At 41.4% G+C, this 21,094-nt stretch overlaps 4 protein-coding genes across 6 annotated transcripts in view; 1 reads left to right on the forward strand and 3 right to left on the reverse strand.

Annotated features, from left to right (window-relative positions):
• Nucleotides 1-1,185: 1,185 nt before the first annotated feature.
• Nucleotides 1,186-4,664, forward strand: tmem30b (transmembrane protein 30B; the record flags this gene model as incomplete). Its single annotated transcript, XM_083909955.1, has 8 exons — nucleotides 1,186-1,250; nucleotides 2,040-2,251; nucleotides 2,743-2,850; nucleotides 2,957-3,064; nucleotides 3,186-3,276; nucleotides 3,383-3,520; nucleotides 3,602-3,808; nucleotides 4,486-4,664. The coding sequence occupies exons 2-8, from the start codon at nucleotides 2,060-2,062 to the stop codon at nucleotides 4,662-4,664; spliced, it is 1,023 nt and encodes a 340-aa protein (XP_083766081.1). The 5' UTR covers nucleotides 1,186-1,250; nucleotides 2,040-2,059.
• A 1,173-nt stretch (nucleotides 4,665-5,837) lies between these two features.
• LOC310943025 (transformer-2 protein homolog alpha-like) lies at nucleotides 5,838-9,391 on the reverse strand. 2 transcript variants are annotated; one of them, XM_083908512.1, is made up of 9 exons: nucleotides 9,242-9,391; nucleotides 8,311-8,352; nucleotides 7,560-7,693; nucleotides 7,299-7,458; nucleotides 6,864-7,052; nucleotides 6,663-6,778; nucleotides 6,421-6,588; nucleotides 6,256-6,326; nucleotides 5,838-6,161 (listed from the first exon to the last, which is right to left on the reverse strand). In XM_083908512.1, exons 1-9 carry the CDS (start codon nucleotides 9,272-9,274, stop codon nucleotides 6,151-6,153), a joined length of 924 nt encoding a protein of 307 aa, XP_083764638.1. In that variant the 5' UTR covers nucleotides 9,275-9,391; the 3' UTR covers nucleotides 5,838-6,150. The 2 variants fall into 2 exon arrangements, with proteins under 2 accessions (XP_083764638.1, XP_083764639.1); XM_083908513.1 differs by lacking the exon at nucleotides 8,311-8,352.
• Nucleotides 9,392-9,859: 468 nt separating this feature from the next.
• senp2 (SUMO specific peptidase 2) lies at nucleotides 9,860-16,080 on the reverse strand. Of its 2 annotated transcripts, none has more exons than XM_083910121.1 (17): nucleotides 15,869-16,080; nucleotides 14,866-14,921; nucleotides 14,676-14,788; nucleotides 14,460-14,526; nucleotides 14,268-14,349; nucleotides 13,191-13,365; nucleotides 12,984-13,090; nucleotides 12,798-12,877; nucleotides 12,533-12,581; nucleotides 12,369-12,441; nucleotides 12,126-12,278; nucleotides 11,897-12,028; nucleotides 11,377-11,601; nucleotides 11,153-11,232; nucleotides 10,985-11,069; nucleotides 10,800-10,895; nucleotides 9,860-10,711 (listed from the first exon to the last, which is right to left on the reverse strand). In XM_083910121.1, exons 1-17 carry the CDS (start codon nucleotides 16,045-16,047, stop codon nucleotides 10,649-10,651), a joined length of 1,815 nt encoding a protein of 604 aa, XP_083766247.1. In that variant the 5' UTR covers nucleotides 16,048-16,080; the 3' UTR covers nucleotides 9,860-10,648. The 2 variants fall into 2 exon arrangements, with proteins under 2 accessions (XP_083766247.1, XP_083766246.1); XM_083910120.1 differs by having other exon boundaries at nucleotides 14,268-14,352.
• Nucleotides 16,081-17,045: 965 nt separating this feature from the next.
• pcnt (pericentrin) overlaps nucleotides 17,046-21,094 on the reverse strand; it is a gene marked incomplete at its 5' end in the record, with an annotated part of 28,415 nt that continues 24,366 nt past the window's right edge. Inside the window, 8 exons of the mRNA XM_083906399.1 lie at nucleotides 17,046-17,355; nucleotides 18,547-18,674; nucleotides 18,781-18,892; nucleotides 18,980-19,059; nucleotides 19,147-19,373; nucleotides 19,561-19,776; nucleotides 19,992-20,207; nucleotides 20,291-21,082. Of these exons, the coding sequence (XP_083762525.1) occupies nucleotides 17,324-17,355; nucleotides 18,547-18,674; nucleotides 18,781-18,892; nucleotides 18,980-19,059; nucleotides 19,147-19,373; nucleotides 19,561-19,776; nucleotides 19,992-20,207; nucleotides 20,291-21,082 (1,803 nt within the window). The 3' untranslated portion in view covers nucleotides 17,046-17,323. The remainder of the gene's footprint in view (nucleotides 17,356-18,546; nucleotides 18,675-18,780; nucleotides 18,893-18,979; nucleotides 19,060-19,146; nucleotides 19,374-19,560; nucleotides 19,777-19,991; nucleotides 20,208-20,290; nucleotides 21,083-21,094) is intronic.

Here is a 21,094-nt window from a genome sequence, read left to right on the forward strand (position 1 = left end):
CGAAAAAAACCAGTTCACTGCTTAAAACATACCGTGACACGTTCTACAGTGCAAACGCAGACAGAAAAGATCTGGCTTATTACATATTTCTTTCAAATGTATCTCACGAGACCATGCTACGTTAGCTAACACGGCTAACAATGGACTGTGGCTAACAGCAACAGTGGCTCTGCGGCAGGTGCGACATGTACTGACAAACTGAGATAAAAAACGCCGGCTCCGCCTGCAAATTCAACAGTTTTCCCAGGGCTCCGCTAACATCATACCGTGGTGCTTTAAACGGTAAAAAAAACTATGAAGAAAATAGTGAGAAAATATTACAATTACCTCTCAATCCCCCACAGATGTCAACACAAAGACGGCACAGTAGCAGCTCCCCTGCACTCAATGAACTCGTCACTGATTGGTGGATTGAAAGTGACGCAAAATCCGGAAAGCGAAACGATTGGTCAAAGCGATTGTCAATTCTTACAAAAGGGCGGGGTTCTTTTCCACAGTTTTGAAAGCCCGTTTCCGCCATTTGAAAAAAATAATATTAGTAGTTGTAATAACTCAGAAATACGACTTATTATATAATAACCATTACTTACTCTCCCAATTATGATTTATTATTTAAAAATCATGACTTACTATCTCATAATTGCGACTTATTATCTCATCATAATGACTTATTATCTCATAATAATGACTTACTATCTCATAATTGTGACTTATTCTCTCATAAGTATTCATATCTCATAATAATGAGTAAGTAATTATGACTAATATATATTTTTTATTTAAGTAGGATACACTTCCATAAAGGAGCAACTTCAGACAAGAGAATTATTTTATATATAAATATATTTTTTAAACAGAATCAGAAACAGCTTTAGGTATTATTTTTTATGTATTCGTCACGTATGGAGACACAGAATTATTTTATTGTTGTCCAAAAATATAACATGTAATAAAAGTTAAAAAAATATATGTATATATATATATAAGAAGATGAAGAAAAGTGAGAAATGAGAAAAGTAAGAAAATGACTCGTGGCTGACAGTTCGTCTACAGTTGGTAAATGAAAGGACAGGACTGATCTCAGATCAGGTGCGTGCAGACACTGTGACGTCACTGGTGAAGGTGGGGGTGGACTCAGGTAAAGGTGAGATCTGCAGTGTCTCGTCTCTCTCGCTCTCTCTCTCACACACACAGGGAAGTTTTGTTGACGACGCCTTTGTTTTATTGTTCCATGTTGGAGCCGACGGTGTGTAAGTAACTCTTTAATCCAGATTATAATAAAAAAGAAACAGAAAACGAGGAAGCAGCGTGTTTAAAAGTGGGGAAGTGACTTTAATCTGTGATCCGTGTTGTGCTCTTGGCTAATCTGGGTGTTGCTGGTTAGTTAGGCCACAGTTAGATGTAGACTCGATTTTTAAATACGCTTTTATAGTGTGTTTCACCACACATTCAATCAAAAATGATGAACTATTAGAGCTGTGGTTGAGCATCAGTCACGTGTGAATAGACACCGTGAAATGTACCGTGATTCCAGCACCGATACACGGTGTTTTTAAGATTAGATTTGACTTCACTGATCCCGCACTGAGCAGGAAATTCACTTGTTACAGCAGCAAAAGAGTAAAAAAAGATATAACAGAGCACAAAATAGGGACATAATAAGTATATGCGGTTTTAAACGGAACATTTACAGCAGTTTATTCCACATTTATTGCAGCACCAGCTCATAAACATCAGTTCATACTGAGCCTTTGTTATTATGATATTGAATAAAATTGTATTAGATTGTGATATGTATTGACATTGAATAATTGCCCAGCCTTAAGATTTAGCAATAAGTTAAACACAGATATATTAAAGTATAAAGTAACATGAAAAAGTGGTGTGTCATTATTATTATTATTATTATTATTATTATTATTATTATTATTACATATTACTGCACAGATGTATGTCACAGTTTTAAGACGGGGAGTGTTTCACAGTTCTGAAACAGTGTACAGTATTTCATGAGTGGATCACTGTCTTCTATCCAACAGAAAACAAAGACAAATCTAAAATGGTGAAAGAAGAGCCGGAGGAGTCGGTGAACCGGCCTGACAACACGGCCTTCACTCAGCAGAGGCTTCCTGCGTGGCAGCCCATGCTCTCTGCTGGCATCATCATCCCGGGCTTCGTCCTCATCGGCCTGGCGTTCATCGGCATCGGCGTCGCTCTCTTTGTCACCTCGCGGAGCATCCAAGTGTTGGAGGTACTGTGTGTTTCACGTCTCACGTCGAGGCTCAAATGTGTCTCTAAATGTATGTTTAATCTGTTAATCCCTAAAAGACGAACCCAAAGTAAATATAAGTCATAATATTAAGGTTCTGCATGTTGGACCTCCAGAGATGCTCTGTGCTAACAATGATTCCATGCACACAGAATGCCATTGATCCCCTTCAGCAACTCCTTGAATACAAATAAACTACAAATGTGATGATAATTCAGTTGCTTCTCCTTTTTTTAAGGACAGCAAAAATGATTTAGAAATGATTTATACAACAGTAGACTTATCGACCTGTTGAGAATAATTCAAATGTCATTAGTAAAAGGTTCAGGTTCAAATGTATTTGGCGATCTCGTGTAACTCCCGTGTGTCTCTGTACAGTACTTGTGCGACGTGTCTCGCAGACAATGGCGATCGGTGTTGTTCTCGATCAATAATTAACGCTGAGCTTTGTCGCCGTGTGTCCCCGCGCTCAGATGGACTACACTGGCTTTGAGCAAAGCTCCCCGTGCTACAAGTGCTCTGACGAAAGCGTCAAGAACTGCATGTGCTCGATGGACTTCAACATCGACACGCTCTTCAAGGTTGGTGTCACACTTGTTATTGCACATGTTCGTGTAAATAAAGGTGAGCCACACGATCGCCTGCCTCTCACCTGCTGTGTATGTTTGTGTGTGTTGTCCTCCACAGGGACCTGTGTTCTTTTATTATGGTCTGTCCAACTACTTCCAAAACTTCAGGAGGTACGGTGTGTCCAAAGATCTGAACCAACTGTCAGGAGACACGGCATACTTTCAGGTGAGTTCAGTTTCCTCCATTGTAAAACACAACGGTGCGGTTCATGTCTTTATTAGAGGACATTCGTGATCAGAAGGACATAAAGCTAATATTGCCTGTGTGCTTTCTGTCTCTCCTGAAGGAACCGGACAGCGAATGTGCTCCATATCAGTACGACAGCAACAACAAACCCATCGTGCCATGTGGAGCGGTGGCGAACAGCATGTTCAACGGTGCTGAAAAATCATTTAAAATCACTTCCGTTTCTGTGCAGTGAGAAATAAGTCATTGTTTTTTTTGTTTTTTTATGATTCTTATTCTTGTTTTTTTGTATTACAGACACCTTCAAGCTGTACCAGATTGTCAAAGGGGTGAAAAAGGTGGTGCCCTTGGACAAAAAAGGGATCGCGTGGTGGACTGACTACAACATCAAGTACAGGAACCCCAGTGTGGTTCCTCTGAAGAACGCTTTTAATGGTATTTCACTGTTTATTCAAAGTTTAGTAGATTGAACGGTAAGCTGCGGGGCTTTTAGCGTGAATTATATTTGACTTTCAGGCACTGTGAAGCCCTTAAATTGGCTCAATCCTGCGTATGAGTTGGACCCTTCAGATCCCGCCAACAACGGCTTCATCAACCAGGACTTCCTGGTGTGGCTGAGGACGGCAGCGCTGCCCAACTTCAGTAAACTGTACCGGCGAATCACTGAGGGCGATTATGCAGAGGGTCTGCCCGCTGGAAACTACACTCTGGAAATTGCCTACAGTATCCTTTAATGTGTTAGATTTTGAATCTCATATATTCGCATTTAAGCAAGTAGCGTGCCACTTCCATGTGGAAGATTTACCAACCTTTTAATGAATGAAAAGAGCTCAGGCCTCGACACCGGACACCTCACACCTCACACCGCAGCGGCTCGGTGAAACCTGTTTGACCTGTTGTTGGGTGTGGTTCTGTTTTTATCTGAGCCGAGGAAACGCAGTGACACAGGAGAAGAAAGAGGAGGAGAAGAAGAAACAAGGGAACAGGCAAATTCTCTAAAACAAGTAAATGAGAGACAAATTATTTTGCAGGACAGATCAGCGAAACCCCAAATGAGGCGTTAAAGTCATCGTTTATCCATAAGTATATTTGTAAAGGTGTATTATTAATTTGAAATATAAAACAATAATCTGTATTGTTAAAGAAGCATCTCGTGCTGCCGCGTTTCTGCAGCAGCTGAACAGATCAACAGAAATCCTGCTACGCAAATGAAGAAGAATGTGAAGGCCACCCTTCACAAAGGGAGTGGTGAGCAGAGGACTATCTGCACTTTCACCATTAGATGTCGCTCATTCTTAACACAGCTTTTACACAAGTGTTCATCAGTTAATTCCACTTTTCTATCGTTCTCTGTATTTCCATGTTTCTGGTGTGCATGCCTTTAACACGTTACCCTCCAGATTACCCTGTGTTGAGCTTCGACGGCAGAAAGAAGGTGGTGTTCAGCAACGTGTCCTGGATGGGCGGCAAGAACGAGTTCCTGGGCATCGCCTACCTGGTGATCGGCTCCATGTGTGTCGTCATGTCCATCGTCATGCTCATCGTCTACGCCAAGTTCAAGTTCCCCGAGGAAGAGTGATGGCCTTCTTTTTACTCCATGAGAGTGGACTGAGATCATGAGATGTAGGAGAATCCTGATGTTATTTTGCAAGGCAAGACTTGAATTTTACTACTGACTGCAACAGAGGAACTGGCTTTTTACAGATGGTCTCTTGCTGGTATCTCAGATTTGTTACATACAGTTAATGCCAAATCATATTGTAAAAAAGATTTGTACTTTAATTTCTTTAATCATAAAGCCTCCATTCAATTTGTTTTATGACATTAGGGTAAAAGAAGAATTGCTGTGCTGATTATTGGCTTTGTAAATAATTTTCAAGTTAGAGCAGCAGAGTTTGTGTAAGCAGGTGTTTTTAGGAAGTCAGAGAAGGCTCATACTGTATATTTTGTCATACTTGTTTTCTTTCATCATCACATGATGAGCTACTGCCTGCCTCATTTTAGTTCAGGTAATGATGTTGAAGCTATTTATTTAACCGTTTCATTTTACTGTACATGTGTGGGACGCATCATGTAACTTGTAATCTGGTTTCTCAGGGATGGATTTGGTGCAAACGGGCTCTTCTCACTCCCTTGCTTCTGCGTATGCTCGGTTTTTGATTGCCCTCTTTGGTCAAATTTGGTGTTTTTACTGTTTCATGTGCTTTTATTTATTGAATAAAGTGCCTTCAGTACCAGTTTGTGTGCTTCAATAAGACATTTTAGCCCTTAAACCACTTCATGATTTCAAAGATGGTTTTAACCAAGAATGAAACTACATTTGACTTTCCCAAAAAAGATAGACGGTCCAGCATTATTGCCCTCTGCTTTTTTTATTTAAATATTAGCATTGGCAGAAATGTTGGTCTGATAAATAAGCTGTTAATGAATCAGTGCTACATGATTTTTAACTGTTCAAATGATGGAAAAAACAAAAACGTGTGGATAGTTAAGATGAAACGTATGCATTTGTTTCAGGAAGGATCACCCTAACATGTCCAATAATAATAGAACTGGCTCAAAACCTAATGATGTCACATGCATGAAATCATGGCTGTAATATTTTAATTAATTAACGTGTGACAGTAGTGCTTCAAAAACAACAGCAATGTGCAGAGCAGCATCATCAACACCGATGTCCCAAATCATCTTTTATTGCTTACATAGAACCCCCACATAAGTCATTTTAAGACAAAATAATAATAAAAACATATCCTATATCAAACTCATGTTTATTGTGTTTAAGAAAACGGCGAAATCAGAAACTGCAACACAAACGTCCACAGAAAATCGTTCCAATATCTGTGGAGCCAAACACAAACGAGGCAGACCCTCATCAGATTTACTGCTCTAAACTTGAACATTAGCGACTCTGATCTGCCCATTTCATGCCCATTTTACTTTTAAAAACAAATCCGGCATTCAATCATATAAACAATCTGGTGAAAAATAAAAAGAAGATGAAAACAGAATAAGCAACCAAACAATAACATCACTGGATCCATCATTGAGTCTTCTCATGCTGCTCAGTAGTGACCTATAAAGAGTGAGGAGAAAAACAATTAATCCGATTAACAGAAGTATGAGAAAGTTATATAAATAGCCAACTTATACATTATAGAAAAACATACGTGGTGAGTAGGATCGTGACCGTGATCTGGAGCGATAGCCCCTGCTGTAGTAAGGAGACGGAGATCTGCGTCTGAAAACCATTCATTAACTCTGACAGTTAACAGCTGCATTTAAGTGAGCGGTGAGTAAAAAATGCTGTGATTAACGAGAGGGAAGGAACCCACCTGTAGGATCTGTACTCTCGGTCTTCATAGCGATCATAGTCGCGATCATAACCCCTGTCGTAGCCTCTGTCGTAGCCCCTGTCGTAGTCCCTCGAGACGCGGCGCGAACCACCGCCACTGCTGCTGCCGCCTGAACCACCACCACCGCCGCCTCCACCACCTCCACCACTAAAAACACAGATTTTAACTGAACTGACAGCCTAGAAGACTCAAAAGAATGAGCACAGTGAAGAAACACTCACTATGTGGGACGTCCCATGTAGATACCGGGGGTGGGCGTGTGGGCTCGTTTAGTGATGGAGAAATCCACTCGGATCCTGCGTCCATCCAGCTCCATTCCATTAGCACGTTCCTTGGCCTGAAACACAAACAGAAAGATACGTTTTAAAATAATGATGGACTTAATTTTAGTGTTACAGACAATAATATCTTATTGTCCATACCTCCTTGGAGTCTTCAGAGTTTTCAAAGTAGACAAAGGCGAAGCCTCTTGAGCGGCGTGACTGCTGGTCGTAGACAATGTTGACGTTGGCCAGAGGTCCATACTTGGAGAAAACCTCCCTCAGATCCCTTTCAGTGGTGTAGAGGCTCAAACCAAACACGCCCAGACACATGTTGGGGTCTGGGTTGGCCTGTGGGAACAGGGAGAAGGAAAATGTTAAAAAATGACCAAGAATATCAGCAGCTAATTGTCTAACAGGAGATATGAGGAAAACAAACTACACTTTAACACATGCACACTGTATTTTAAGTAGCATATTAATATTTGATGTACATGTTGATGTTTGTGGGTGCTGAAAATGATGTGAAGCTGAAAATATTTGTGTGTCCATTAAGATCCAGGTCTGTGGGAACCCTCAAATAAAGCATGTACATACCCTGTTGCCGATGTGCCTACGTCGGTCTGACATGGGTGAGCGGCTGTGGCTCCTACCGCGTCGATACTCCTGGCTGTGAGATTTGCTCCTGGAGCGCCGGCGGTGGGAGCGTGAACGAGAGTGGGAGTAGTGCCTGCGTGAGCTTCGGTGGGACCTTGACCTGGGGACGAACACGAGTTTAAATTACATGTGTGTAACAATATAGTTTTAAATGACTCTTATCACAATGTACTTTGAAAACTGAAAAACTGTTATTTTTACCTTGATTTGGATCGGGATCGTGAACGGGATCTGGACCTGGAACGGCGGGAGCCATCTTTGGAGCGTGCTGGCGAGTGGCTGGTGGATTTGGCCGAGCCCTGAGGGGATGCACTCCGCGAGCCGTGCCTTGAGTCCTGGACAGACCGGAGAAGACGATCAGAAACACTCTCAAGACAAATCATTTGACAAAAAAACAAGAGTAAAGGGGACAGAAGGTGACTGCGTTCGCCCTCTACATGACTTAGAGAAGGAATTCAACATAGTGTAGCATTTAACAGGTTTCACATGGTATAATTAGGAATTTGATTATGTAACGTGACGTCATACACTGGAGTTAATTTAAATGTACAAATGAAATAATTTAGCTGAAAACAACAGTGCACACAAAAGCCTAAGCTATATGAAGGGACTGACCAGTGATGTGTCTGATATAGAGAGAAAATAAATTGTGCATGCTTTAGAGAAAGAAACAGGATGAAATAGAGTCATAACATAACAGATTGTTAGGAAATTACTCATACCCTGTAAAACTTCTGATCTTAACTTCATAACTTCTTTAACTTCATTACTTCAAAACAACCCTTCATGTCTTCTTTCTTCTTTTTGACATGACTTCTTTCTCCTCCTCTTCCCCCATTTACCATCTGCCATTACAACACTAGTAGTGGGGATAGATCTTGATTGCTTCTTTTCTGCATCCAATACAATAGCATGCATCAACACCATCAGCTTCAAACATTAACAACTTCACATCTGAAACGTCTTCCGCCTTTTTCTTTCTTCCAACCTCAACCTTAACAAAGAACAAACAAGGGTGATAAGGCATGTTGGTTTCTGTTAAAAACCGAATGGTACAAAGAAAACAGGAAAACAACATACATGTTTACATTAGTATCTCGAGAGCTGCAACGAGTTGATTGATCGATTAATCAATGGGCAAAAACTGTGAATATTTTCTAATTTCTAAAATACTTTGCAACGGTAAACTTTGTGTCTTTGTATTTTGAATTTCAGTGTTTGGTAAAAATGTATTGCTCGAGTAACCCCTACCCACAACAATGTGTTGCAGCCTTGAATATTAATATAATATTTAATGATTATTGAGTTTAAATTTGTATTATTTCCATGTTTGACCATTTAAAAACCAAATGATACAAACTCAATCATAAAGATTACAACATTTTAAGTATACATATAGTTCTATATTCAATAATATGTTCGTGTTTGGGTTTTCAACTGAAAAACATTCATTAGACCATTTTCATCCTGACCAAGTGAGTAATCGATCAATCGAAACAAAATATTCCTTAATCAATTAGTTGCAGCCCTGAACTACTTCACTTACACTTAGCTGTCATTCACTGAATATTTAGCTACACATAGACAACTAATGCATAGTTTATATTGTTTAGTCCGACTATTACTGATTATAATAAATACGCGATAATCGGTAATGTTAATCGGGCTTTAAATGCCCGTGCTTTAGCTCTCGCAATTTTATAATGACTTCAGGAAAATGTCAATTTTAGTATAATAATATTACTCTGAAAACGGCATAGTGAGTCTAACACAGAACATTAATACTCAGGCGCAGTCTTTAAAATACGTTGCGACCTGCACACATAGCAGCTAAGCTAGTTAGCGAGCTTATTATCGTCCCGTTTGAAGCGCCATCTTCTCACCTTCTCCCTGAATTCTTTCTCGTTGTCGCTCATATTTACGTCGTTACAAAACAAAATATGTATCAAACGTACGCGGTTACAGCTTCTACGACGACTGAGTAAACTCGATAGGACGATATTCACCGCCCGTCACACCGAATCGATCTGAGATTGCTATCGCAAGTGAACGACGTTGATTTCCTGTTCCGGTTTGACTTTCCAGAATAAAAGCATTTTATTCCAGTCATTACAGCTCAAAGCAATGACAATATTATCTGACTAAATTTGACCAATCTGTCAAAAACTTCAAGTATGCAGTTTTCTAATGTCATGTAATATAAATACCTTATTCATATCAATAGCACCTTTTACTCCACCACATTTCCTCTATCTTTGATACTTGTCATTACCAATAAAACTTGTTTAAAAGTGGTAAAAGCAACAACAGAATGAAGTTAATAGTGATCGAGGATTCATTTTCACTGTGTAGTATAATGATACAACTCACTAACATCAGAACACCAATTCACAACACACATTCGTCATTCCACATGAACTACAATTTAAAAAAATACTTTATTACAGGGGAGGAAAACAAAGATGATCACATTTTCAAAGCATGAACTCTAACATGCATGTGTGTGTGCAGTAGTTTGTTTTTCGTAGTATGCTATTCTGTATCTTAATGAGATAGCCCTAAGTAGCCTCTTGTATTATGATCATGGAAAAGACTCACAGACCTAACAGCACCTTGTGTTACATACGGGCGACAAACTATTAACGCTCTACTCATGGAGGAAAAGCTAAACTATACACTTCTCTCATTCACACGCGTCATAAATAATAGCAAATCTTTCACATTGCAAGCACTCAACCATGCATTTTTGTCTGAGAAGAGGTATTTCCATTTTTCCATCAACTTTTATGTCAGAGAATGTATTTAGCAATTGGAGACGTGCCAAATTTCACCGATAATCTGCTTAGAACAACCACCTCAATCAGGAATTATTTTGAGTCCAGGTTCTATGAACTGAATTTACATTGTTTGTGACTCAGAGGGCTGAAGGCACTTCAGGCAGTACTTCAAAACAGTCAAACTAACAAACCAGTCATTCAGTCAGTAGTGCCAAAGCTTGTACACAACATACATTTCGAACAAAATAATAATAATGTCTCCAATTACAACTCAGAGATTACACATTAATACTTCCCAAACAGGAAAAAGGGACAAGATCAACTCTTAAGACTAGTGTTTGATTTCTACAGACCAGAACCGATCGGCCTGGGTTTCTGTTTTTGTCCATTTCTTTGGCCCATTTATTTTTTCCTTGCCTTGTAATTACTATACACAGTCGATGCTCCCATGAAGAAAGTCTCTGTTAGTCTCTGTTGTTGGGCAGATAATGGAGTGGAGATTGTTGAAATTCTTTATAGCAGCTTCTGATTGAGGATTTCCCAAATCATTAACTTCCTGAAGAGAGGCATGTGGCACTGCAGAGAGAAAGAGGCAGATGTTTTTTGATGATTTTTTTTTTTTTTTTTAGGAAAAAGAAAAATTAGGCCAATATATGGTTCATACCTGTTTAAAGGTGAGGGTCCTTCCTTTTGCAATGTAGTCAGCATATTTACAGGCAAAAACACCGCAGTCACTGCCATTTTTCTGCTGTGGAATCTCCTGCAAGGCAAATACAACATAAAATAAACATGTTCCACTGTGAGGAACATGTTTAAACTGGCACATCATTTCATCACAGCTCAACTCACAGTGGTCCTCAAACTTCCAACAGTCCATTTGGCAACGTCGAGCTCTCGACCTTTCTTTGCTTTGTGCTCCTCTTTAAGATAGAGTCTGGAATAATACAGGGGGAATATGTGAAAACACACTGAAACTCGCCCATTTAGTAGATCTTAAAATACACAATGAAGACTCACAGCAACTGACTGCAGATGTCGTCGTGTCTCTGGCCCATTGAGTCATATGACCGGATTGTCTTCAGTTTAAAATCAATCACCTGGAATCAAAATAGGCAGGAGGAAAAAATTAAAAACATACTATACATTAATTACCTTCACCCCCTCCATGAAATTTGTAAGTGACCAAATACAACAAAGATTCATTATAGTAAACAAGAAATATATGTGTTATTCTGACTTACAGCCATTGCCCAGTGGACGCCCAGATGCAGAGGAACCAGGATGAGGTCAAAGAGGAAGAGGTCCACAGCCTTAGTCCAGCGCTTCACAGCAGCATGTCCTCCAGGCTGTCCTCCTCCTCCACCCCGCAGCTTCGGGTAGAAGAAGGTACTGAACGAGTAAACTTTGAATCCTGCCGCGTCTCTAGAACAACGCTCCATGACCAGGGACATGTAGAAGTTGATCACCTTGGTAGGGCAACCAATCAAAAAAAACATGTTAAAATAACAGACATTGGTCACACAAATACATCAGCTATGTTCTGATAAGTTAGCCCATTAGCTCACTATTATCTTTGTTGCCTTCCATCAGTGAAGAAACAACTGGTTTCAATAAATAAGATACTTGGTATAAAAGGTTTGTCCAACTCTTATCTGACTAAATGCATTTAGGTGTAAAAGTTAATAGTTTTGCACAGGAATCAAAAAGAACATTTATTGAACTGGCATTCAAAGTGCCCCATCTTTCTAAAAACATTCTTACCTCGTCGTTGAGCCAGCCGCCCTCCTGCAGTGTGGACAGGTCTCTCTGTGTGATGCGGAGTTTGAAAGCTGAACTGAGGACAACATTGGGATCACTCTGAGCCAGAGCTCCATACACTTCCACTGCCATCTCCTACACAACAACAATAAATACATGAGGTCAAATAAACCACGCGTCCAGTCTTTAACACAGTTTGACCACAGACAGAGTCTCTGAGTGTTTTATTCACCTTTGTCATCTTTGGCATGTCCTCATCACTGTGCCTTGTATGTGTTGTGTGTGCAGGTTGTGAGTCAGGCAGACTGACAGCAGCAGACTCTCTGTCCACCAGATTGAGACGAGTTGCTATTTCTGTGGAAAGGTCCATCTCTGCTGCCTCTTTCTGCCAACACACACACAGACATGAGTGATAAGTACATCTGTGTTTTCTCGCAAAATCAATAATTTAATAGGCTTTGAGAGAAATTGCTACCTTTACATTCCTGACAGGTTGCTGTGTGCTCTCAAAGCTGCCATATGACTTGCTGAAAGTCAGTCCAGTCCACCTGGAGAGGATTTAAGACAAAGGTTAGAGAAGTAGAATTCATCAACACATACAATAATATACACATCTAAAGATACATATACGACACCAACCTGTCCTTGGTTGCAGATGCATTTCTCCATGTAAACATGCTGGGGGCAGCTGTACAATACAAACACAAACAAAGGTAAGTCACTTTTACAAAGTTGAAGGTGATAAGTGTTTATTCAAAAGGAATACTAAGAATATGAAGATCTACATCCGTTTAATGTCTTATTTGATAGATGCCATCTTAGGATGTATACCATTCTTGATGTAATATATAATAAATATAATAATGAATATCTCCTTTGTTTAATATCTATAGAAGGATCTTACCAGGACAAACCATCTTCCTGGGCATCGACTCAAAGGTTTTCCCGAAAGCAGCTTGGTAATCAGTCTGTGACAGCGACTCACTGGAAGTAAAATGAAAACAGGGCCAGTTAAAACATGTGTACTGCTGAGTGGATGTTGGTGGAATTTCTAAAAACAAATCCCAGTCAATTCAAAATGTGTACCCACTCTTGTGGTTTTGTTTGATTGAAAGGCAGTGGCTGACTCTTGCTGTATTTTTCTGTCACCATCTCCAGCAGGCGCCTGTAGTGCTCTTTGTTATTCTGTTTTATGGCCTAAAGGACACACGACAAACATGACATACAGACACAATCAAGGCATTATTACTGAGACTATTCTCCTGTCTAATCGACAATGTCTCCAAACCAAACTGACCTCTTCCACAGTAAGACTGGGCTTGTAGTAGCGGTTGTGTCCAAAGCCACTGCAGGTTGGATCAGGGTTGGTGGTTCCTCCCCTCAGAGCAGATCGCGAGGGCAGCAGCTGGAGAGAGCCTCTCCTCTCCCTGTCCTTCCCCCTCTCAGGGAAACCAACAGACAGTGCTGTCCCACTGCATTCAAAAAAGGGCAAATAAATGAGAAAGGGAACTGCTTTAAAAAGGAGACACTCAACAGATATAATCTCAGTAGTCTGTAGAGCACCATTACCACAAAGCGCAGTGGTTGTTGACTGTGTCACATTCTTCTTGTGGAATGTATTGGGGAGCTACTACACTGTGTCACGCTGGTGTGATGTTACACTATTTACTATAGCTAAAGCGTTAAGGCCACATTATACTTCTCCGACTGCGTATGCGTTATCCGTCTGCGTCACCACGGAGACGCCTCGAGCCTTTATACTTCTGCGTCGTGGTGACGGACATGCGCTGCAATTTCCCGCCCGATCAGTAGGGGCCGCTCATGGTTGTTCTGCTTCAGGCTACAGTGAGCAATGGCGTCCGAGAAAGAAAGAGAGAAAGACTGTTTTTGTTGAAACAGTAGCCGTTTCTCACTTTTCTGTGTGACGGAACGCAGTTTTAAGATAATTTGAGGCGAGAAATTGGCCATTTAGAGTCTAAACATGTGCTGTGTGTGTTAAGATATGACGTATTTATAGTTTAGCAGCGGCGTTATCGGTGGGGATCAGCTCTGTGTCTGTGGACGCTCGGTGCCACTGTGAACCGGCACAGAGCAGCTTAGCTCGGCCTGTCCTGAGGACCAATCGCAGCTCTTGCCGTCTCTGTTGTCCCTTGACGGAGTGACGGACACTTAAAAAATATTTCCTGCAGGACTATAAATTGGGCTTTAGACTTATATGGCTGCATCATTTACATATTTGGTCAACACTCACTCCGCAGTGGAAAGTCAACTTAGATCAGAGTGCACCGCTGCAAACCGCATCATGGCAAGTTGTTCTGTACTGTAGTGCTCGGTGGAAAGAGAGAAAGAAAACCACAAATACTGGACCACTTGCCTGTATTTCCTCATTAAAGGAGGTGAGGATTTTTGAAAGGGATTTTTGCCACCCCTGTCATTCAGTCCACCCACTGGTTTATCTGCTGAATCAACAAAAACAAAGGGGATTGGTATTATCATTATTAAGGAGGAGAACTATGCAGGGAGGACCAAAAAACATTATATTCACTGAACTGCTGCCCTCACTTACCCATTCTCCACTCAGTGCTGTTCAGCCAAGAGGTGTGGAGCTCATCTATCCCCATCAGAGTGACAGGCTGAATTCACAAAGGAAAGACAACTATAAAATAAGGGCATCAAACATGTGCTGCTCTAAATTCCTGTGTGCTTTCTTTTCTGAAATACTTTGGACATTGATTAAAAAATGCAAACCTACTCCAATAAATACTGTTGAAAGAAGACAAACCTGCGTCTCTTCATATTGTCTGGCCTTTTCACGCCTACTTGTCAAAGGGTTGCGCAGCCTGAGCAGACCTGCTACCCCGACCACAGTCTTCTTCACAAAGCTGATGACTACATCTGAAAGCACAAATAAACATCCCTTCATTTCAGTTATACTTATACAAATGAATATCAGCTCTTTCTTGTAAACAAACCTCGTCTGCGTCTTTTCACATCTACCGGGTCACTAACACCGTCTGCAACATCAACACTGGAACAGAAAAATACCAGATTGGTTAGAGGTCACAGATACGGCTGCATGACCAACATTTGAGACAGCAAATTGTACATCTTTTCGCACAAAATTTGCCAGTTCTTTTAATATGAATGAATGAATGAATGATTTGTCTATTTCGGGCATGACAGTTAATTAACATCTGCACACATCAACATTTAATATAAACTAGGACTGAGGCAAAAGGAACATTGACAGCTGCTGTACCAGTGCTGCTTAACTGTGAGGAGTTTTATGTTTGGTTTTTGTGTTTAATCCTGTGACTTTACTCAAATGTATCAGTTTTTGCTTTGCATACATACTTGACGATTCATTTAGTAATTGAATCATAATCGATTAGCAGAGAATTTGTTTCAGACCTATATTGTATTGACTAATTGATTGTTCAACAAATAATAATAAATTGCATTATTGCCTGTCTTTGACGTGACTCAACACACCAACACAGCACATTCTTCGAAGATCACATACATACAACAAGGTAACATATCAGTGTGTGATATCGTGGACCTTTGTTGTAATCATTACAGACTACTGTGAACCTTTGGACCTTTAATGTCATGACAGCTATGATCGGTGTATATAGATGGACTGATATACTGCATGTTACAATAATACAGAGTGGTCATGCAAGTGCCGGAGTGTTTTTAATTGCGTATTCTCCGTCACTGGGACACAAATTGATTGCGGCAAACGTTTTTCTTAACAAGGTAAGAGTCTGAAATGACGTCAGTTGCAGCCGTGAGGTATGATAGATAATATATGTACCACTAGATAAAGCATTACTGGTTCATATCACTGATTATCCTCCATGTGTCCTACCTGTCATTGAGTTGATTGATATGTTTAGGCACAAACAAGTGGACGTGAGGGTTTATTGTTCTACGGTTATTGTGTGTAGACTATGTTTGCCGTGGACCGACCTCTGGTAGTTCCGTTTGGCCGCTCTGCCGTGACTCTCCTGCCGCTGCTTAGCTGCTCTGATGTCAGGTCGCGTGGACTCCTCCGCGCTAACGTTCCCTTTCTCGGGCCACTCTGTGGGCTTTTGCCCCGTAACGGGCTCAAACAGCGACGAGATTCCGTCAACTATCCATCCATACATCCCAGACAGGTACGATGAAATGGTAGCGAGGTCTTCCACGCCGGCCAGGACGATTTACCCGCAGATAAGACGTAAAATAGCGACATGCGACACACACACAAACTGTTATTATCCTAGCTTAACGTTAGCATAGCTGTGTTGAAACGCAGAGGATATGCGTCACACCGCACTGACGTCTCGCGTGGTTCGAACCAAAGGTCTGGCTTGTACGTTTTGTACACCAGGAGAGAATCGTGTGGGCGGCGATGAGTAGTGTTCAAGGGAGATGCAAGGGGCATGTACCGAGTCACACATCGAACGCACCTCTGACAGCGGATCAGAATTGGCTGATTACCACAAGTTCATTAGGTAATAATGAGCGTCTCAGAGATGTTACGTCACGAGAAAATACATCAACATATTATAGGTTATAACGGTATAATCTGTTTTTAAATTTTCTTTAAACAAAATTAAATTCCAACCATTCTAAGTCTAGTAATATATATATATATATATACAAATATTTAGTTTGATATGAAATAAATATTTACCATTTGAACACCAAAGGCTTGACTTTGTTAAATCAAAGTGATGATGTCACAAATGTACCTAAGTGGAGTGTGCAAAGATGGATGGTCTACCCACCCATGACCTTTTTAATACACCCCTACCTGCTCCATTTATCATTTATTCATCCATTACACAACATATTTTGTTCTTAATTCTTACTATTTGCAGGGGGTTTTTTTGTTAACACTGGGGTCCTAATAATCAGTCAACAAACATCAGCCGATTCTTCCGTGAATGAACGGATTCCATGAAAGACGCCGTCTCTGGATTGTAATCACACATTTAAAATATTTATTAACTTTATGGTAGAAACATAGATATACATAAACATACGGTTCACTTTTATGCAACAACATAACTTCTAAACAACGCTGGTCATGGATTTCCAGTATAAAACAAGTGCACATGTGGACACACGGACGTCAGTCTTATTTACATAGCACAGAGGATTCTATAAAATGTTAGGAAAATAACAGCAGTGCTATCTCACATAAAAACCTTTGCTCTTCAAACATCTGAAGAGTGACCTTAAAAACACTGAGGTACAGTGAATACAAAAAAAAGTTACAGTAGCAATTTTAAAAAATAATTTATGTTGTCGTAAAAATCAAGCCCATCAAAAAGGTCCAACAGACATTTGATATTCCTTTCTAAACACACATGTAAGGCATGGAACAGTTTTAGAACGACAGGCAGACGGGTGACATTCATTTGTTCAGTGGACGGATTACTTCTGCTCGGACGGGAGAAGAGGTGAGCCTGAGAGGACACAAACAAAAACAGAATACATCAGAAAAAGCAAGGAACAACTCTCATAAACAACAATACAAAATATCAAAGCATAACCAAAGCTTTGCTGTGAAGAACCAGACATGAGAGAATGCAGCTCTAATGAAAGCATTACAAATGTGTACATGTGGCCGTCACCCACCAGTGTGTGAGGATAAATGTCCTGCAGGTTTATGTCACATGGGCAGCTCCCTGTACATTTGTTCACTAGTGTTTTTGTAGAGTATACCATATTTTTTATATTTCTAATTGCATTTTTCCTACACCAAAGACCATCAAGTGTCCGTAAACAGACAGGCACCTTTAAAAGATATTTTTAAGTCTAATTTTCAAGAAATTGGCAACATGCTTATTTTTTAGATCAATAATTACACACAACCGTTTTAAATGGTGCACAGTTATTAATTAAAGCTGATGCTAATGCTGATAAAAAAAAAAAAAAATTAAAGCTGATGCTGCGGTGCATGAAATGATCCCATGTTCACTCATTTCACAACATAAACAATCTGTACAATACTCAGGATTTTAGACCTGCATGACATGTTTGTGTGCATGTGTGTGTGTGTTTATTAATCACCTCAGTGACTGCAGACAAGTCAGTACCCATTCTGAGCAGAGCATGGTGCTACTTTATTGTTTGGTGGAGTGAGTCGGTTACACTCACACTCACCTGGGCCATACAGGTAAATTGGCGACAAGCAGCTCAGGTACAGCCACGTCCTGTTCTCCTGCAGCCAGCGCTGCCGGTAACCAATCATATCAGGGGAACAGGCGGACTGTATCCTCCTTTCCTCTTTAGGGGGCACGGCTAAATGAGTCTTGCTTACTAGTTTGGGAGACGATAGAGCAAAGAGTTTTTGTGGGATATGATTAAAAAACGGTCCCATTAAGTATCAGAACTTGTTGTAGATTTGTACGGTTTTGTGCAGAGAGAGAGAAACTGTGACCACATGCACCTAAGAGTATAACAGCATAAGCCCAGTGACTTTAACTATAGTTTATTCATGTGAAGTCGTGTTTATTGATGTGGGATAAATGATGACACCCATGAAATGTTTAGAGTCACCTTCATCAGTGATTTGTTTGTTCCACCTTTGTGCTTTCACTGAACCAAGTGAAATGCATGCTCATATCACCCAAATCAAATGTAATGCCTCTCACCTTGCCTGGCTCCCCCCAACCGTTGCTGGACTTTCTCGAGATGGTGGATATATTCTGTCAGAGACCGCTCTGGATCCTGAGACGCTCCCACTGATTGCCCCGAGGACGAAGTGGTGCTTGTGTATGACCTGAAGAAAGAGAGTCAAACCTCATTTAAGGGAAAAATAACTCTAGTTGACATTTTTTAAAAGGTGAAGACTCAACAAATCGGATACTTTAAGTTTTAAAACAAACCTGTTGTGCAACCTGAATGGTGATTTGCTCGGTGGAACAAGGGCCGACACCTTGTCTCTGTTTGGGGGCGAGGCAGAATTTGATGGTTGTTGCTGCTGTAAAACTTTAAGGCCTGTAATGAAAGTTAAAATTAAAAATATACACATTCATAAACAGCCATATGGTGCATATTATATTAAATTGGGTTCAGTGTGCTGACCTGAAGCATGCCCATTGACATTCCCAGACACAGACAATCGTCTAATCGCCCTCTGCCATTTTCTAGTTAGGAACCTCATTCTGAAAAAAGAGATGCAAGTGCTTTACTCACAGAGAAGACTGAGGCAAATCAAAAAACATTCACACACACACTGGGACATTCTCTACCTTAAGACTGCGATGACGACTCCAACAACAGCCCTAAATCTCCTGATGGGTCTGCGGTGGAAGGAGAGTTGGGGTGAGGGCCTTGCTCCCATGTGAGCAATTAGACACAGCGTGGCCTGCTCACACTCCTGGAAACCTCCCAACAGCAGCAGCAGGTAACGCTTCTGGTACACCAGAGCTTTCCTGAAGCTCTCGGCACGCAGGTAACGCTCATACAAACGCTGCACCTGCAGTCACAGAACAGTGGATGTCAATGATTAATCGCTGTGTTAGCACAGAGAAGGCAAATGTACGAGGCTCACGAAACATTCTCACGTAAGAAAGTAAGAAAAAGCCTAAGCAGTGTGACTGTATATATCACTGACATGTATGCATGTATGAATGCGTGTGCCTTTATTTTCTCCCCCATCTGACCTTGCTGTTGGTTACATCATTGAGGGGTCTGTTTTCAGTTTCTGCAGTGGCTTTAGCGAGCTCGCTCTCTGAGCGCTGCAGTTGTCTCTCCAGTAACCCGAGCCTGTGTTTGAGAGTGGCTCTATCCTGACTCAGCGACGTCAAACGCTCCATCAGCTCCGAGTTCTCGCTCAACAACCTGTCCAGCAGATTGGACGACGGCGACTTGGACGGCATCTACGGTGATACAATATTTCACCAGAGCAGAACTGCATTAGTAACATCTATTTTACATTTGAACACATCATGGGGCATTTTAAATGGGTAAAAATCTGAAAATTATGTTTTTCTAGTTTCACAATCTGAGTGCTTGTTGTATTTATGACAGGTAAGCAGCAGACACAGTTGAGAACCCAACCTAGTATCATGAGCTGAATGACATGCTCTTGTACCTGTTGGTTTTGTTGTGAGCTGCCTGCCTGAGTGCCGTCAGTCTGAATGTTATTTTGGAGATGCTGTGTAGATGTAGCTTTGTGTTGCTTCCCCCAGCTCCAACCAGAAAGCCTCTGAGCAGCCATGTCTCTCTCCTCCCTCTGCAGCTCTGCTAGGGTGTTCTGCACCTCCTGCATTCGCTCCTGGTCCTGTTGCCTCAACAACTCCAGCTCACACTAGAGTGAAAAAGGTTCATCAAGTTTGCTTTTGTGGATCCAACAAACAATGAAGATGAGTAAGAACTTTGACAATATCTTACCAGTTTGCTGTTGGTTCTCTCCTGTCGCCTCTCTCTCTCCACCTGCTCTTGCCGCACCTTCATCCTCTCTCTATCCCACTGCTGCTCCCTCTCCCTCTCCTTGTCCTTCAGCAGCCGTAGCCTCTCCTTCAGCTCTGCAATCTCCACCCCTTGGCGTTTGGACCGTTCTTGCTCCTCCTCCAATGCATGGCTGGCTTCCAGTTTCTGCTCCTTCAAGGTCTCCACAGCTACACGATGACGAGTGGCGGCTTCCCGTTCCCTCTGCAACTCCTCTCTCCTTGCTCTGTCCTCGTCTTCCCAGTTCCTTCTGCTCTGCAGTAACTCGTCCCTCAGTTTGTTCATCACAGCTCCCAGCTCCTCCGCTTGCCTTCGCTCCTGCTCGAGCTGTGCGCGCATGTCATAGATGAACTTCCTGTCTCGGGATGCATCGGCCTTGTGTCTGTGGCTGAGCTCATCCAGCTGCCTGGAACATCGGTCGCTCTCTTCATCCAGCTTCCGATGAGCATCAGCGAGTTTAGCGTGAACATCGCCTATACGAGTTTCTGCTTCAGCCAGAAGTCGCTGCAGTTGAGTCTTTTCTTTCAAGTGGTGATCTTGTTGTTGGGCAGAGCATTGACGCTCATCTTCGAGCTCTCTTTGGGTGTCGCTGACGTGCTTTTCCAGCAGCTCACTGCGAGACTGTTCAATCTGAAGCTCACGTCTGAGGTTGCTGCAGGTCACCCTCTCCTGCTCTACCTGACCCTTGAGAGCCAAGATCTCGGACCTCTGACACTCAGAGGATGCTTGCATAGCCTGGGGAGGTAA

This window comes from Microchirus variegatus, assembly GCF_963457635.1.
Source record: "Microchirus variegatus genome assembly, chromosome: 2".
Taxonomy (NCBI): Eukaryota; Metazoa; Chordata; class Actinopteri; order Pleuronectiformes; family Soleidae; genus Microchirus; species Microchirus variegatus.

Coding starts and splice junctions, on each gene's coding strand:
- LOC310943025 (XM_083908512.1), bottom strand. CDS start 9,274: ATGAGCGACAACGAGAAAGAATTCAGGGAGAAG. Junction 7,053..7,298: donor GTAGGCACATCGGCAACAGG/GTATGTACATGC, acceptor CTGTTCCCACAG/GCCAACCCAGACCCCAACAT. Junction 6,327..6,420: donor CGAGAGTACAGATCCTACAG/GTGGGTTCCTTC, acceptor AATGGTTTTCAG/ACGCAGATCTCCGTCTCCTT.
- senp2 (XM_083910120.1), bottom strand. CDS start 16,047: ATGTATGGATGGATAGTTGACGGAATCTCGTCGCTGTTTGAGCCCGTT. Junction 14,922..15,868: donor GCCAAACGGAACTACCAGAG/GTCGGTCCACGG, acceptor TTTCTGTTCCAG/TGTTGATGTTGCAGACGGTG. Junction 13,366..14,267: donor CCTTTAATGAGGAAATACAG/GCAAGTGGTCCA, acceptor TTTTGAATGCAG/TGGGACAGCACTGTCTGTTG.